Source organism: Carettochelys insculpta, chromosome 1 (genome assembly GCF_033958435.1).
Source record: "Carettochelys insculpta isolate YL-2023 chromosome 1, ASM3395843v1, whole genome shotgun sequence".
In the NCBI taxonomy this organism is placed as follows: domain Eukaryota; kingdom Metazoa; phylum Chordata; order Testudines; family Carettochelyidae; genus Carettochelys; species Carettochelys insculpta.
Window position 1 is genome coordinate 166,385,864 of NC_134137.1, and position 18,114 is coordinate 166,403,977.

The 18,114-nt window shown below is 42.4% G+C and overlaps 1 protein-coding gene across 1 annotated transcript in view; it reads right to left on the reverse strand.

Moving 5' to 3' along the window:
- Positions 1–3,935: 3,935 nt before the first annotated feature.
- The window catches only part of RPGR (retinitis pigmentosa GTPase regulator), a 93,352-nt gene continuing 79,173 nt past the window's right edge, over positions 3,936–18,114 (reverse strand). The window contains exons 14-17 of the mRNA XM_074994738.1: positions 16,410–16,589; positions 15,894–15,933; positions 10,018–10,121; positions 3,936–6,872 (exon numbers count right to left, since the gene is read on the reverse strand). Of these exons, the coding sequence (XP_074850839.1) occupies positions 6,645–6,872; positions 10,018–10,121; positions 15,894–15,933; positions 16,410–16,589 (552 nt within the window). The 3' untranslated portion in view covers positions 3,936–6,644. The remainder of the gene's footprint in view (positions 6,873–10,017; positions 10,122–15,893; positions 15,934–16,409; positions 16,590–18,114) is intronic.

Consider the following 18,114-nt stretch of genomic DNA (forward strand, 5'->3'; position numbering starts at 1 on the left):
TTTGAGATCATGCAAGATCTCCTGGTTAAGCCAAGGCAGTCTTTTGCCATATTTTCTCCTTCCTACACAGTGGGATAGCTTGCTTTTGGGCCCTGTAGTGAGGTGTCATGGCCTCCCCCAGACACAGAGGCAGAGGAGGCTGCTCAGAGGCCCTGGTGGGCGGACCCTGAGCTGGAACACCAGTGCCCCGCCCCTCAGAGGGCGGTGCCTAGAGGCAGAAGGGCCGGAGCGGGGCTCGAGGCCCATTAAATGCTGGGCTGCCATGCCAGGAGGAGGTTGCTGACCAGGCTCCTGGGCGCCAGGGGTGGGGGACCTGCTGCTCCCCAGCCTGTTGGCAAGAACTATCCCCCAGATGCCCAGACCAGCCTGGGCAGCCACAGATAAGGATGCCACAGGGATACTACCCAGACTTCTCGAACCTATCAGGGTCTTCGCACCGGTGAAGGGCCCCCTCCCCCAAGGCCCGGCCAGGACCAGAGAGACTGCCTGGGGCTAGCTACCCAGGGGCCCCAGAAGCACACGATCCCAGTGTTTGGCCGGAGGCCCACAGCACAGAGGTCTCTGACCACCTAGAGCCCACAGTCCTGCCACTGCTGGACCACCCCAGCAACACTGAGATGTCCGACTGGCCGGAGCCCCCGAAGGCAAACTACTCGGACAAGACCAACCCGCTGGGACCAGCTGACCAGGCCGACTGGGACCCCGCACTGATGGAGGTAGAGGTAGGAAGTGGCTCGGGGAACGCTGCCCCTGAGCCAATGGTGGTGTGTTGCGGTCTGGATCCCCACTGCCAAGCTCAGGCGTGAGCGATCCACAGGGCCCTGGGCCAGGTCGTAGTGGAGTGGGAGGGCCTGTGACCCCCTACCCCGTCCCTGGCGGGGTCACCCCTCGCCTCTCGAAAGCTGACCCCAGTTAGGGGAAGGCAACATGACTACTGCCCCACCCTGAACTGAGGGCTGGGTCACCAAGCCCCCACTTGTGGAACTGCTGCCCTGCCCCAGACTGAGGGCTGGGCTTCCCAACTGTGCACTTACCTGCAGCCCCACCCTGAAGCAAGGGCTGGGCATCCAAACTGCTTGTGAAACCGCTGCCCCGCCCCAAGCTGAGGGCCGGGGCCTGTAAGCTGCTGTTTGGCCACTGCCCAGCCCTGGACTGAGGGCTGGGCTTCCAAAAACAGCTTGTGTGACTGCTGCCCTGCCCGGAGCAAAGGGCGGGCCTCTAACTCTTTGGCTGATGGCTGCCCCACCCGGACTGTGAGCGGGGCTCTCCAGCTGCTGAACAACCACCAGCTGGCCCTTAAAGGGGACAAAGCCCTGGGCCAGCTTGACCAGGAGAACGAGCTGTGTTGGCCCGTGCTGCCCAGAGGGGGCGCTGCCATAGGCCAGGGCGTTACAGGCCCTTCATAATGTCCCTTTGAAAAACTGCCACTCTCCTCAGCTGTTTTTCCCCTCAGTTTTGCTTCCCATGGGACCTTACCTACCAGCTGTCTGAGTTTACCAAAATCTGCCCTCCTGAAATCTACTATCTCTATTTTGCTGTTTTCCCTTCTATCCTTCCTTAGAATTGTGAACCCTGTGATTTCATGATCACTTTAACACAAGCTGCCTTCCACTTTCAAATTCTCTATCAATTCCTCCCTATTTGTTAAAAATCAAATCTAGAACAGCTTTCCCCCTGGTAGCTTTTTCAAACTTTTGGAATAAAAAATTGTTTCCAATGCAATCCAAGAACTTATTGGATAGTTTCTGCCCCACTGTACTAGTTTCCCAACATATATCTGGATAGCTGAAGCCCCCCCATCACCACCAAATCCTGGGGCCTGCATTACTTTGTTAGTTGTTTAAAAAAAACCTCATCCACCTCTTCCACCTGGGTGGGTGGCCTGTAGTAGACTCCTAGCAGGACATCACCCTTGTTTTTTACCCCTCTTAGTCTAACCCAGAGACTCTCAACACGTCCATCTCCTACGTCCATCTCCACCTCAGTACAAGTGTGTACATTTTTTATATATAAGGGAACACCTCCCCGCTTTCTTCCCTGTCTATCCTTCCTAAGCAGGCTGTACCCTTCAATACCAACATACCAATCGTATGTATTATCCCACCAAGTTTGCGTGATGCCAACAATGTCATAGTTTTATTTATTTATTTGTACTTCCAGTTCTTCCTGCTTATTACCCACACTTCTTGCATTTGTATATAGGCATCTAAAATACTGATTTGATCTTGCCTCCCTGTTTTGCCCTGGCCCTCTTTTTACTCGGACATTATCACCCATGCTCCCTCCCATTTCGGACCCATCTCCCCGGTTTCTACGTTCTCCACTTACCTGTGGACTTTGCTCCCCTGTCCCCGTCGAACCTAGTTTAAAGCCCTCCTCACTAGGTTAGCCAGCCTGTGTCCAAATATGGTCTTTCCCCTCCTCGAAAGTTGAACGCCATCTCTGCCTCGCAGTCCTTCCTGGAATAGCATCCCATGGAAATAGCCTGGAATAGCCAAAATCTTCCTGACTATACCATCTTCGAAGCCAGGCATTCACCTCTAGGATGCACCTGTCTCTGCCTGGACCCCTACCACTGACAGGCAGGATTGAGGAGAATACCACCTGTGCCCCAAACTCCCTCATCCATGCCCCCAGAGCCCTGAAGTCACTCTTGACCTGCTCAGTGTCATGCCTCGCAGTATCTTTAGTGCCCACATGGATGAGAAGCATGTGATAGTAGTCAGAGGGCCAGATAATCTTTGACAACACCTCCTTAACGTCTCGGATACTGGCCCCTGGCAGGCAGCAGACCTCCTGGGATGAAATGTCAGGTCAACAGATGGGCGAAAGAGTTGTCTGTAAATATTCAGGTGCCATAGCTATCCTTCCAGAGCACAGAAATTCCACCTTATGGCAATGGTGAATTTGTTTTTTAAAATGAAGTTTAATGAGCCACCCCACTGGTATGACCCAGGACCAGGAAATCCAGGAAGAGTGATTTATGCTGAGATACTTAGCTTTGGAAAATAAGGGTAAATTGTAGAAAACAAAAGCAGTGCTCCAAACCATCTCTATGATGGAACCTTTGGGTACTATTTATCTGACAAAATAACTTTCAATGAACAATAGCCCTTTTATCATGCAGTAAATTATTCAAAATGTGGTAACATTAAAGATGAAAAAAGTAGTTTATTTGTAATCAATGCACACTACCTGTTAGAGACTTTTCTTTTGTGGCATCAAACAGCCTGTTTTCATGTAACATTACTTGGAAGGACAAAGGGGAATACAAAAAAACACACTATAGTAAACATAATTGGATCACAATAGAAGGTTCTTCACAGTGGGTTTTGTTGCTGTCAGTAGCTTAAAGAAACCTTCCATCCTACAGCAGCATAATATTTAAGAGAATTATTCTTTACTAACTGAACTCACACTTTAAAAAAAAAGAGCAGAGAGGGAGCCGTGCTCGTCTACAGACTATCAAAACAAAAAGCAGTCAAGCAGCACTTTAAAGACTAGCAAAATCATTTATTAGGTGATGAGCTTTCGTGGGACAGACCCACTTCTTCAGACCATAGCCAGACCAGAACAGACTCCATATTTAAGACACAAAGAACCAAAAACAGTAAGCAAGGAGGACAAATCAGAAAAAGATAATCAAGGTGAGCAAATCAGAGAGTGGAGGGGTGGGGGGGGGGGAGATCGAGAATTAGATTGAGCCAAGTACGCAGACGAGCCCCTATAGTGACTCAAAGTTCCCATCACGATTCATGGTTTAAATCGTGATGGGAACTTTCTGAGTCACTATAGGGGCTCATCTGCATACTTGGCTCAGTCTAATTCTTGACCTTCCCCCCCCACCCCTCCACTCTCTGATTTGCTCACCTTGATTATCTTTTTCTGATTTGTCCTCCTTGCTTACTGTTTTTGGTTCTCCGTGCCTTAAATATTGAGTCTGTTCTGGTCTGGCTATGGTCTGTAGAAGTGGGTCTGTCTCACGAAAGCTCACCTAATAAACTATTTTGCTAGTCTTTAAAGTGCTAATTGACTGCTTTTTGTTTTAAAAAAAAGAAATAGTCCTTAGGATACCGTCCTTTGGGATTAATACCAGCCCACTTTAAACATGTGAAACTAATTTCAACTCACTAAAGGAAGCCATTCAGCTTATCACTCTTCTTCCAAGATGTTTTCCTAATCAGACGAGGAGCCAAACAGAACAGAAGTCAAATATACACTGAGGAAAACAGTAAATACAATGTAGTTTGCTACAAAGAAATATCTTATTTAATGTTCATCTATAGAACTCAAAGCTGCCACATGGAAGAATAGCAGAATGAAGTGACAGGATCTTAAATGACTCTGGAAAATGATGACACAGAATGTAGGCCTTTAATATGATGATACTTACTGCAGTCCAGAGGAGACTCCTTTAGGGTATTTGGGTGTTTGCCATGCTTATAGAGATGAAGCATGCAGTTGGATCAAATTCTAGAGCAAGTACAATTCTAGTCACTTGTGACAGGGTTACATAAAGCCCAAAAAGCCCTGAAATTAGGAAAAATAGATAAATCAGGGGTGAAGTTAGGCCAAAGACAGATGTGAAAGTGTGCATAAGTCAGGAAAATTAAATAATATTTTCCTAGTTTGTTTTTTAAAAGATCAGCATGTCTTATGAAATATTTGGACAAGGATTCAATTTGGCTACAATTCTGCATTTATATGTTGTACTTTACATGTTTATCTTTTTAATAACTAGAAACTTCTGAATACAAAAACACAATCCTGGGTTCAGATATATCACAGGCTGGGATGTGTTTTTACATTTATGAATAAACCATATTCTTATTTTCTTATGTACTTGCAAGTGAATTTTAAGGAATCCTGTCTTTTTATCAAAACAAAAAAGCAGCCAAGTAGCACTTTAGAGACTAACAAAATAATTTATTAGGTGAGCTTTTGTGGGACAGACCCACTTCTTCAGACCATAGCCATACCAGAACAGACTGTATACAGACTAGTATATAGTATATAGACTAGCACGGCTCCCTCTGTTACTATTCAACTGTCTTTTTATGAATTTCGTAATTCAAACTGTGTGTTAAATACAACAAATGTAAACAACAAACAGAAGTGACAGATTGTGTAAGATAAAACTTTTCCATCCCACTGTGTCTGGAAATTGGCTGAATCATTCACTTGTTCCTTTTGTATAATCTTTACCTGAGGGAGGGCCAAATCTCTTCTCTCTTAGAGCCATTGAAACCAGTGAAAGTACTTGCCTGAGAAAAACAAGAGGGAGTTAGCCCATAATGAGATGTTTGCAACATCAATATTTCCCATAGTGAATCATTCAGATGTCCCAAACAGAGGATTATAACTCCAGGTGGAAAGCAGGCAGCAGCAATACATGAACTGTTAATTGTGGAAATGTTTTCCTGAAAATATCCTTCATGAAATAAAAAGGAAGAAAAATACAGAAAATTATACATAAAAAATCATGCCTCAATACTACAGAATACTTTTCAAAGTCTTTTTCACAAAGCACAAGCTGCCTTATAAAGATGAATATCTTCATATTCTTGTCTGTATGATCAATATATAAAGTTTTACTTACTTCAAGATATCAGAGGCCTAGCTGAGAGAGTCTGTAATGTGCCACAGGACTGCTTGTTTTTGAAGATACAGACTAACAGTATGCCAAAATATCTGTTAGTCTATAAGGTGTCACAGGACTTCTCATTGCTTTTAATTCAAGATGTACACCACATGCAAACATAATTAAGTGTCTCCGATGCTGTAGTCTGTCTTGCTAAATAAATGTCCATTAAAGTAGAGTGAAGATTTGGGTGCTCAAGAAATGCAGGATTAGACTCCAAATGAAATGCTAAAATAGCAATACTGACAGTTGATTTTATTTTGACCTGCTGCAGGCTTGATTGTACGTGGAGGCAAATCCCTCAAAACTCTCACTGATTTCAACAAGGGTTGAAGGCACCCAGCATTTCTCAAAAATAAGTATTGCTTCTGTGAAGCCTAATATGACCAGATACATAAAGGACATTACACAACTTCATTGGAACTATACATATGCATAAAGCTAGACACATGCTAAAAGTACCTTGCTGAATCAGGGCCTATATTTTTAAACACTTTTGAGCTTTATTGCTGTTTTTTCATTTCAAAACTGAGCAAAACAGAGGATTTCTAAATGGCTCAATAAACACCTTAATGTTAGTTTCTGAATAGTGTTCCTAGCTATTTTCCTGAATGAAATAATACATTAATGTATCTATTTAAAGCTTTGTATCATATCAGACTGTAAGTGGTACCATGCAAATTTAAGCATGGGATAAAATTATTTAGCAAAAATTATTAAAATGCCTGAATCCAGCCTTTCACATATAAAAATATATTTTATTACAACATTAAACAGTTAAGGCCACAACGCTTCCGTAAAATTCTGATAAGCTTATCAGTTTTAATTACTAAAATTATCAATAGAAATAAATACCAAAACCATGGTCTTCAGGTCCAAAACCAAGGCAAACAATGTAATAATTTTTTAAAAATCTGTCATCAGTAACAATAAGAATTCATAATTGTTTTCAAGTAAAAATTGGAACCTGCTTGCAGCCTGTTAAATATATATTCTGACAGCATTACAGTATGACACAAGTAGAGGACTTGGTCTTTCTGCCCTGGTTAGCTGGAGTTTCCTGAGGATTCTCCCTGGTGTGATTTTGGTTTTCATCTTTCCTGTCATCGGCAGGTAAATCTGCATCCTTTTCTTTTTCGTTTTCACTCTGTAGTGGCTTTTCAGGTTTACTTTCATTGTTGTTATGTACATTTTTCTGAGTTGTTGATGACTTCAGCTTAAACAGAGAAAACTAAAATAAAAGATGATGTATTAACCCACTAAAAACTTAATAATGAGTTTCAAAGATTTACAAAAAATCCTGCACATAAGTTAAAAGTTGCAGTCTCAAATGAACTTAGGCCACACAGTGATGTTTGATAAAATAAAGCATAAAAAAAAATCCACGTTTCCAAAACATAATGTAATCAAAAATGTTTCCACAGTCTTTTAAAAATGCTAAATGGATAACATTCCTTTGTAGTATTTATAACACAAATATTGTGGTATTGCAAAAGTATTTCAGACACAGAAAGGGTGTGTCTACACAGGCACAAGTCTTCGAAATGGCCATGCTAATGGCCATTTCGAAGATTACTAATGAGGCACTGAATTGAATATTCAGCGCCTCATTAGCATTAGGATGCTTCCAGCCGCGGCGCTTTGAAAGCACCGCTTTCGAAAGCGCACGGCTCAGCATGGCTACAAAGGGGTCCTTTTTGAAAGGACCCTGCACCTTTCAAAATCCCCTTATCCTGTTCACTGATCGGAATAAGGGGATTTCAAAAGGTGCGGGTCTTTTCGAAAAGGACCCCTGTGTAGCCACGCCGAGCCGCGCACTTTTGAAAGCAGCGCTTTCGAAGCACCACAGCCAGAAGCTTCCTAATGCTAATGAGGCACTGAATATTCAATTCAGCGCCTCATTAGTCATCTTTGAAATATGGCTACTTTGGAGATTTGTGCCCGTGTAAACACAGTCAAAGTGAAAATGAGCATACACTGATAAGTAACACAAATTTGTGTACATACACCAAACTCTGCAAATTGCAAGAAGTAAACAAACACATTAAATGATGAAATATAAATTAAGCTTGCAATATGTTCTCAGTATTAAAAATTAGGGCTGCTGATTAATCACAGTTTAGTCATGATTAAAAAATTAACCGCTATTAAAATTAATGGTAATTAATCAGTTTTAATCACACTCAAATAATAGAATACCAATTGTAATTTATTACATTTTTGCATGTTTTTCTACGTTTTCAGATATATTGATTTCAGTTGCAACCGAAAGTATGAAGTGCTCACTTTATATTATTATTTCATTGTAAAAATGATAAAAGGAATAGTATTTTTTCAATTCACCTCATTCAAGTACTATAATGCAATCTCATTATTGTGAAAGTGCAAACTTACAAATGTATGGACTTTTTGTTACATAATTGCATTCAATAACAAGATCATGTAAAAATTTAGATCCTACAAGTTCATTTAGTCTTACTTCTGATTCAGACAATTACTAAGACAAACAAGTTTGTTTACCTTTATGGCAGATAATGCTGCCTTATTTATCATGTCATCTGAATGAGAGAACGGGAATTCACATGGTACTTCTGCAGCCAGCACTGCAATATATTTTTGTGCTAGATATGCTAAACATTTGTGTTTCCCTTCATGCTTGGGACACCATTCTGGACGACATGCTTCCATGTTGATGATGATTGTTTTAAAAAAATATATTAATTAAATTTGTGACTGAACTCCTTTGAGGAAAACTGTATGTCTCCTACTCTATTTTACCCACATTCTGAAATATATTTAGTGTTATAGCAATCCGATGATGATGAAGATGACTATCCAGAATATGTTGCTTGTTTTAAGAACAAGTTCATTGCAGATTTATTAAAATGAAAAGAAGGTACTGATGTGAAATTTCTAAAGCCCTAAACCCAAAGTTTAAGAATCTGAAGTGTCTTCCAAAATCTGAGAAGGAAGAGGCATGGAGGATGCTTTCAAATGTATTAAGAATGCAACACTCTGATGTGGAAACTACAGAACCCAAACCACCGAAAAAGAAAATCAACTTTATACTGGTTGCATCTGACTCAGAGGATGACAATGAATATATGTTAGTCTACGCTACTTTGGATCATTATCAAGCAGAAACCATCACCAGCATGGGCACAAGCCCTTTGGAATGGTGGTTGAAGCATGAGGGACATACAAGTCTTTGCCACATCTGGCATATAAATATCTTGCAATGCCTATTTCAATAGTCCCATGTGAGTACCTGTTCTCACTTTCAGATAAAACTGCAAACAAGGAGTGGGCATCATTATATCCTGCAAATGTAAAACAAACAGTCCAAGTGACTGGCTGAACAAGAAGTAGGACTGAGTGGACTTGACAGCTCTAAAGTTTTATGTTGTTTTATTTTTAATGGAATTATATTTTGTACCTAAATTTACATTTGTAAGTTCAACTTTCATGATGAATAGATCCACTATAATACTTGCAGTATATAAAATACTATTTACTTTGGTTTTTTATACTACAAATACTTGTAAAAATAAACAAAAAGTGAGCAGTGTAATTGAAATCAATATACTTGAAAATAAAGAAAACAAAATTTAAATAAATGCTATTCTATCATTGTTTAACAGCATGATTGTGATTAATTTTTAAATCAAAATTCAAAACCAGATCCTGTGAACATTTTGTGATGAACACATGTAAACCATTTAGTTACATGCTTAATTTTAAGTATCTCTATGGTCCTAATGACAACAGACTGTGAAGTTAATAAGTGACTCGTGTTTAAAATTAAGTGTTTGCTTAAATGCTTTTCTGGATTGGGGACAGAGTCCTCAGTACCTTGAAGGACTTAGCATTTCAGTTCCAATTCTGCAAAAGGCTCCATGCTAGGTGGTCCCTACATTCTTGTAACAAACTAAAAGGATATCCACTCCATAAGTTTTTATGTACATACAACTCAAAATGTTGAATTATTTTTCTCTGAAGTATATTGTATAAGGTCAGATCAGAATTATAGTCTTAAACCAACTTCCACTGAAGTCATTAGAAAGACTTTCAATGACTTTAATAGGAGCTGAATCAGATTCTAATCTGTGGTAGATCCCAGAAACCCTGAAAAAATTAGCTCTTATTTATGCAAAGAACAGTCTCATTCAAATCAATATGAGTAACCTTGTAAGAAAGAGTTTGCAGGAGTGTGCTCATCATTTTCACTTTTTAAAAAAACAATCTAAAAATTCCAGTCGGGTTCTCTAATTTATTCGTTGTGTGGACAAAGATCAAAAATTTCAGTAACTGCTCACCATTATTATTATTTCATTATTTTTCAAATTACAAAAAACTCAAAAATCAGGTTTGTTTACCTTTTTAGTCCTTCCAAGTATTCCTCCAGATATTCTGTCATCACTATTCCCTGAAACTGTCCCTGAAGAACAGCTCTCAGGATGAGTGTTGGTATTCTCCCTCTCTACAACAATACAAGACATTAAACTTCAAAAAGAGACCTGGGCTTTTAATTATTTTTGACACTCAGCCACAAAAATTAGCTCTGCATCTAAAATGGAACAACACAACAGATGATTCATTTCAACTTTATGTACAACCAAACCTGGGCAATTCTGTTTTTAGTTTTCTTTTTTCTATTTATGTCATTTTATGGTAGCCCAGATATTTGATTTTCAAAAGCAGAATTAATACTGACAGCAGTGGTAAATATGTAAAAGATTTTGACTAATCCACCTACAACTGCATGTGGTTAATGGAATGTGTTGTATATGAGTAAAGGAAACATATCCCAACCAGCAGAGGATGACATCTGGTACAAGAACAACAAGAAGTCCCGTGGCACCTCCATCTGATGAAGTAGGTCTTTGCTCACGAAAGCTGATGCTCCAAAATATCTGTTAGTCTATGAGGTGCCACAGGACTTCTTGTTGTTCTCTAAGGTATAGACTAACATGGCTATGTCTCTGATATCTGGTACAAGAGTTGTATTTCAGAATGACTCCTAATTATGTTTTAACAATTCAGGGAAATGACAGCATTTGTCTTGATTTTTGTGTCCAAATTGCCCTTCAGTACCAGCCTTAGTGATATAAAACCCCCTCCTAGAATCAAAGAACTCCAGAATTACTGGGGGTTGAAAAATATTTAAAGATCTGTTCTAGGCTACCTAACTGCACAACAATATTGGAAAGAGAAGCCCTAGCTTCTTTTAATTAGATAGAGTGAGGTGTTACTTTATGATGCATCACTGATTTCCACCACAGCATTAAGTATTTTTTATTCAAGATACTGGGAAAATTGCATCCCACCATGAACATTCCAATATCTTTTCACAGAAGAGCATAATCCTCCCACAACCATAAGAAAGCTTTAGGCTCAGTACATCAACCTTACATCAACTGTCCAACATTTCCATATTTCATTGGAGATGGTTATCTCTTTCAGTGGTGGTGATGGGAAAAGATTCCTGCTTAGAGTGGTCTGGCTGTCACCATCTAATCTACATCCAAGTGGTGAAGTTCATGAATTGCGCTTCTTGTAAAATGCCATGCAATGCTGGGGACTGGTGATGTAGGGACTGGTGTTTGGTACAATAAGGTGCAGGAAAAGTGCATCTGGAATGCTGCAGAATTGCCTTTCCCTTTCTTGAAAACATAGGGTAAAATTCTGGCTCCATTTAAGACAGTAGGAATTTTGCCATTGATTTCAGTGGTGCTAGAATTTCACCTGATCAGATATGCCCTGTAAGTCAGTTGATTGGTTAATCAACATCACCCAGGAAAGTGAGAATAGCCAGTACACCAAGAATTTAAAGGAGTGTGTCCTAAAGCCTGAGCATCAGTGGGAAGATGAGCCTGATGATTCAAAGAATGGAGCTAAGCAATCACAAGATGAGGATCCTTTCATACGAAGTATTGCGTTTTGGTAATATTGTGTCTTCTCCTTGCCCACTGTGTAGCTACGTCTACACTGGCCCCTTCCTTTGAGAAGGGGCATGGTAATGAGGGAGTTCAGAAGATGCTAATGAGGCACTACCATGAATATGCAGCACCTCATTAGCATAATGATGGTTACAAATGATTTGAAAGTGCTGCTTTAGAAATTCACGCTGCCTGTGTAGATGGGGGCCTTCCAAAAGGACCCCCGGCTTCGAAAACCACTTCTTTCTAAAACCAAATAGGAAGAAGGGGCTGTCGAAGTCTGGTGGGGTCCTTCTGAAAGGCCCCCATCTACATGGGTGGCATGCATTTCGAATGCGGCACTTTCGAATCGTGTGCTGTTGCCATTATGCTAATGATCCATTGCATATTCATAGCAGAGCCTCATTAGCATCTTCCAAACTCCCTCATTACCATGCCCCTTCCAAAAGGAAGGGGCTAGTTTAGATGTAGCTTGTATGAATGGAGAAGGACAGGGTTACTTTGAGCCTAAGAGATTACACTTGTGGACGCTCCTTCCACTACTATTGTAAAATGAATAGAGGGAATCAGTGCAGGCAGAATTTCCCAGGTTCCCAGAGATGGGCAAAATGATGACTGAAACTGTAATTTCCTTCCTCTTCCTTTTTTCCAGCCAAGTACAAAATTATACCAAAACCCAATTCTAGCCTTGCTCGGCAATCAATTCCCTACCGATAGTCCAGAACACTGTACAATTATTAGATTCTGTTTCAATAATATCTTTCTCACAAGTTAAATTGGCAGGGTTCAGCTACCATTTCAGCAGACAATAGAAATGGAATAACAACTCTCCTGAGATAAAAAAAAAACTGATGGTATGCTAAACTTTAAACTATAAAAGCATACAGAGGCTTTTGAAAATTTTACCTTGATATATTTAAGAGCCTAAGTCCTATTTTCAAAAATGACTTAGCTTATTAGAAACCTAAGTTTCAGCCTTGTGCTCTTAATTCACTTTTAAAGTGTGACTTAGGTTCCTAGCTCATTCAGGTGCTTTTGAAAATGTTATCCATAATTTTTTCAAGAATTTTGAAATAACATTTTAATTAACCCATGAATGGCAGACTGTCTTTTCCCTTAGGCCACGTCCACACTACGACGGTCTTTCAAAAGGACAGCTTTCGAGAATAAACATTGAAAGACGGCCTTTCTAAAAGGAACGGCCACACAGGCAAACAGGGACCAAAAGCTTGATGCGCCGCTTCGAAAGGCCCCACCGTTCTTTTGAAAGAGAGCATCCACTCAAACCAGGGCACCCTTTTGAAAGCACAGGGCCAAGAAATGCTGCAGGCAGGCTTGCACAACAGCCAAGCCCTTCCAGGGGTGTCAGCAGCCACCCTTTTAAAGCAACCCCCCCACACTCCTCAGGAGCCTTGGCCTGCACATGCTGAGGGCCAGCTAGCTGTCCCCAGGCAGGCAGAGGGAGAGTGAGTGGAGGAGGCACCCCAGGCCAGCCCATGGAGCTCAAGAAGCTCCTCACTCCATAAAGCCCATGGCTTGCATGCTGGCTGTGGTGTTGCAGCGGCTCTGGCTGGCCACCCTCCTGGAGGCTTGTCCTCAGGGCACAATGCCCTCACCTAGTCCCCCAGGCCATCTGCTGCTTGTGGGGCTTCCTCACAAGCAGCAACTGATGGGACCGGCTGGTGCTGGAGGACTGGGGCGAAAACCGGTGGCTGCAGAACTTCGGGATAACCAAGGGGACATTCCTGGAGCTGTGCCACTGGCTTGCCCCAGCCCTCCAGCACTGTGACACTCGCATGAGGCCAGTGCTCCCCCTTAAGAAACGGGTGGCGATCGCCTTCTGGAAACCGGCCTCCCTGGACAGTCACCAATCTGTTGGTCACCAGTTCGGGGTGTGCAGGGCCACCATGGATAACACTCCCACCACAAGTGGGGGTAGAAGCACAGGGGAAGGGGGCTCCCTGGCAAGGGGCACCATCGGGAACCTGGGGGGGGACATTCCCCAGCAAGGACAAGGGAGGGGGCGGGGATGAGTGGGCACACAGCGGGCAGGGGCAAGGTGCCCTGGGGAGGCATGGCCTGCAGGCCCATCTCCATCTCGGGCGCCGCAGTGTTGAGGACAACAGCTGGGGGTCCCACCTCCTTGTTCTTTATAGCAGGGGCAGCTGGTGAGTGCTGCCCCGATCACCCAGCCGTGTCCCAGGCCCCGCAGTAGCCCTGCCTCAATTCTTTTACTTTGGACCTCACCTGGTCCAAGGTGCGGGTGGGGTGGACCCGGCTGGTGAGGCCCTTGGAGAGTCAGTTGAAGGCTGTGACATTGCAGCACAAGACCCCTGTTTGGTGGAGGACCTCCTCATCCTACCAGAGGGAGAGGGGGTCTCAGAGCTCAGCCTCCATCTAGGAGGGGACCCGGCACTTCGGGGCCTGCCTTGCCTCCTGGGAAGGCTCCCTGTTCTCCCTGGGGGGCTCCTGGGGTGGGCAGGGGTCTGCTTGGCTGGCCATGGGGCCAGGGAGCGCGGCAGGCTGGCAGGGGCATCACTTGAGGCAGTGAGCTGGAGAGCTGCTACCGGCACACTCTCAGCTACTTGCCTGGGGGTTTGTGGGGGCCTGCATCTTTAATGTGGCTGTAGGCAGGAGCCATAGAGCTCTGCTTGTGCTGTGAGCAGCGCTGCCACCTGTCAGCTGATCGGCGCCATGGAGGACTCCCTCTTTCGAAAGAGCCATCTGTGGAACATCTATACTTGCTCTTTTCTGAAAGAGTCTTTTGAAAGGGAGCACTCTTCCCACCACAGGAACGGAGGACCAGCTTCAACGGAACTGCCCCATTCTTTCAAAGTTAATTTTGAAAGATCTTGGTTTGTGTGTAGACACTCTGTGGGGAATTTGAAAGCCGGGCTTCTTTTGACGTTACTTTCGAATGTTCTTGCTCTTGTAGATGCGGCCTCAGTGACGTAATCAGACAGATATTGGACCCTACAGTTTTAGCAACCATACAGATTTCATTTCATTCTCTGTTTCTGAGTATTCCCTATACAGATTTACTGGGTACTACAACAATAATTAAAGAAGGCAAAAGGAAGCTCTCTACTGCTCTTTCCCCTCAAAAGTATGCAGTCAGTTCAGGAGTGCAGAGAAGTTATCTGTCTGACACAGCAATGTCCATAGGTGAGGCCAGGAAACACATGGTAACAGGTTCCCCACGCCAAACAGTCAGCACAAATACCAGTCACTACAACTGGTTTGTCACCTATAAGCTAGAACATCGATTGATTCTATTTTAACAATCTGCCTGGGGCAATAAGCGCAAAAGTGCAATGAGTGTAAAAATACAGAATATTTGTGCAAGGTGCTTTCCATTATTGTAAGCCTTCCCTATTACACACCTCAATACACCTTGAAAAAAAAGATTGCTTTCTTGAGCCGTGTCTACACGTGCACGCTACTTCAAAGTAGCGGCACTAACTTTGAAATAGCGCCCGTCACGGCTACACGTGTTGGGCGCTATTTCGATGTTAACATCGCTGTTAGGCGGCGAGACGTCAAAGCCGCTAACCCCATGAGGGGATGGGAATAGCGCCCTACTTCGAAGTTGAACATCGAAGTAGGGCACATGTAGACGATCCACATCCTGCAACATCGAAATAGCGGGGTCCGCCATGGTGGCCATCAGCTGAGGGGTTGAGAGACGCTCTCTCCAGCCCCTAAGGGGCTCTATGGTCACCGTGTGCAGCAGCCCTTAGCCCAGGGCTTCTGGCTGCTGCTGCTGCAGCTGGGGATCCATGCTGCATGCACAGGGTCTGCAACCAGTTGTCAGCTCTGTGGATCTTGTGCTGTTTAGTGCAACTATGTCTGGGAGGGGCCCTTTAAGGGAGCGGCTTGCTGTTGAGTCCGCCCTGTGACCCTGTCTGCAGCTGTGCCTGGCACCCTTATTTCGATGTGTGCTACTTTGGCGTGTAGATGTTCCCTCGCAGCGCCTATTTCGATGTGGTGCTGCGCAACGTTGATGTTGAACGTCGACGTTGCCAGCCCTAGAGGACGTGTAGACGTTATTCATCGAAATAGCCTATTTCGATGTCGCTACATCGAAATAAGCTATTCAATGTAGGCTTCACGTGTAGACGTAGCTTTGGAGGCAAATAAAACTCTTGTCTTCACTGTGTTGCTGGCTAGAGAGCATTACTTTGAGTGTCTCACAAAGCATATGCATCATTTAACATTTATATAACACAGATACATATGTAAATGTTGTCAGATAGAATGTATAGTTTAGAGTAACTGCAACAGTTAGATTCTGAAATGGAAGGTTTTTCTACCTTGCTGAAGTATTTTTTCTTCTTGGGTGGTCTTTTCCTCCTATAAATAATAAATAAAATAATGCAATCTGTATGGAGTATTTTGAAACCCTTTCAAAACATATTTAATGACCGCATGTGAAATTCACTATTTTCTTTTAAATATTGCATTATTACATTGGTATGATTCCTGAAAAAAGTATAGTACAGCTGTAGATATCAATTCATCGGCAACAGAAGAAATAGGATTAAAAACGCCTGTTTATCACACTAGCTCATCTTAAAAAAAGACAAAATATATTTAGTTAGACAAAGCATTCCACAATGTTTCCTTTGGCTACAAAGTAACATAACTGGATGACAACTGTACCCCTACCGCTACAAAAACTACATAGAAATGAAAAATTAATTTGGACTCAAACATAGGTGGTGAGTTTTCAATGCTGAGCCCACGAATTTAACAGCAGGCATGTTATAAGGAATTACAAAGTTAAATTCCTTCACAGTACAACAACTTAAAACAAGTGTAGGCTTTACCTCTGTAGTTTCTGCAGTGCTGTTATTGTGTCTTTCTTCCTCAGGTGTTTTACTGTCATAGTCCTCCTTTCCATCCTCATCACTACTTTCCTCCTCCTCTTCTTCTTCTTCCTCCTCCTCCTCGTCTGTTATTTCTTCTTCTTCATCATCTGTCTCTTCATTTTCAGAAGATTTTTGATCCTGTGACAAAATGGAAGAAATTTTAAACAGCAATGCTAACCAGCTGCCTACCCTACAACAGCTCTGCGCCTCATATTAGAACAGATTCAGATGTCTTGGCCCTAAATTTTCCACTCACAGTGAGCTGAAAATATGAAAAGACAAAAGCATTTTATTTCACAGTATTATCAATCCTTACTTAGGTTCTGACTCTGGAATGTTCTTTTAATACCTGCTTTAAGTACAAAATTCAGCTCAGCTTTAATTTTGGAGCTGTGACCAGTAATTCCATAATACCCTTTTTTCTGACAAACAACCCTTTGCAACAGAAAAACAAGGAAAGCAAACCTTTTTTTGGAATACCTGGACAATTCTTTTTATTTGATATCTGTGTGCATAATAACATCTGTAACGCTTCCAACACTTTAACAAAAGGATCTTATTAAATGCCAGGTCTTTTTTTTTTTTTCCAAAGAGCTGATTCAAGTACTAAATTCACAGCAAATGTAATGCTCTCATTCTCTGTAGAGACTATCATTCACAGCATGTTTGATCTCAACTCCGCAGAGTACCTCACAATATCTAGGCTCTTCTACAAATACCATTTTTGATAGCCATGAGGCATCATAAAAGTAATTTACATCGAAGAACATGCCTCTGTGAAACTGTTACAAAGTGACTAAATTGTATGACTTACATGACACCACTTGTCCACTCATCTTTGCTGGGCTAGTAATCCTGTTTTGGTAGCATAAAATGTAACTTTTTAAAAAAACAGAACCATTCTATCTCCTCTTGTAAATCTCAAACAAACATGTAACAGCTTGATCTAAAATTTTAGCTTGGATGTCTAATGATGAACCAGTGGAGCTCTGCTCCTAGTCTATCATGTCACCAGTGTATGTAGATGCAATTACCTCCTTGCACTGTTGGGTTGGGTAACTATCTTTGTTATTATACATTTAGATATTCTGAGCAATATTTCAAAGAAACATTCAATGAGCTATTGACGATAACACAACGGTCCCAGCTCTAACTCAAATAACTGGTTCCCAGCTTTTTTATTTTTATGTGTGCCCTGTTTTGGGTGGCGAATAGGTGTGTCTCACCTGCCAGCCCTTCACTTCATGCCCAGAGTTGCTGTATCTCCCCTATTTTCTGCCTATCCCCTTCAGTTTTTTCTTTCCCTCATTTGTTACACTCTCGTAGTTGCTCACTGTGCTCAGCTCACTTGCAGCTCAGGGTGAAGACTATTCATTGGTGCTTTTGTGGGGCTGAGGCACAGGCTCTTGCACGCAAAATGTATGTGGTGAATATGGACACAAAAGCTTGGGTTAATGAGCTCCTTCCTGGGCCCCTAGCTCTCTGAATGAGTTGCTCTTATGGGCAAGAGAATTTGAGGCTGTTGCAGGAACAGGAAGGGTAGGTAAATTTCAAGAAGTTGCTTACCACTTTACCCACAGGAACAGTATGTTTGCAGAGAATAATCAGAGTTGATCCACCTTCATGCAGCTTTCCATGCATCCACTGGTTTCCTCTGCTCCCC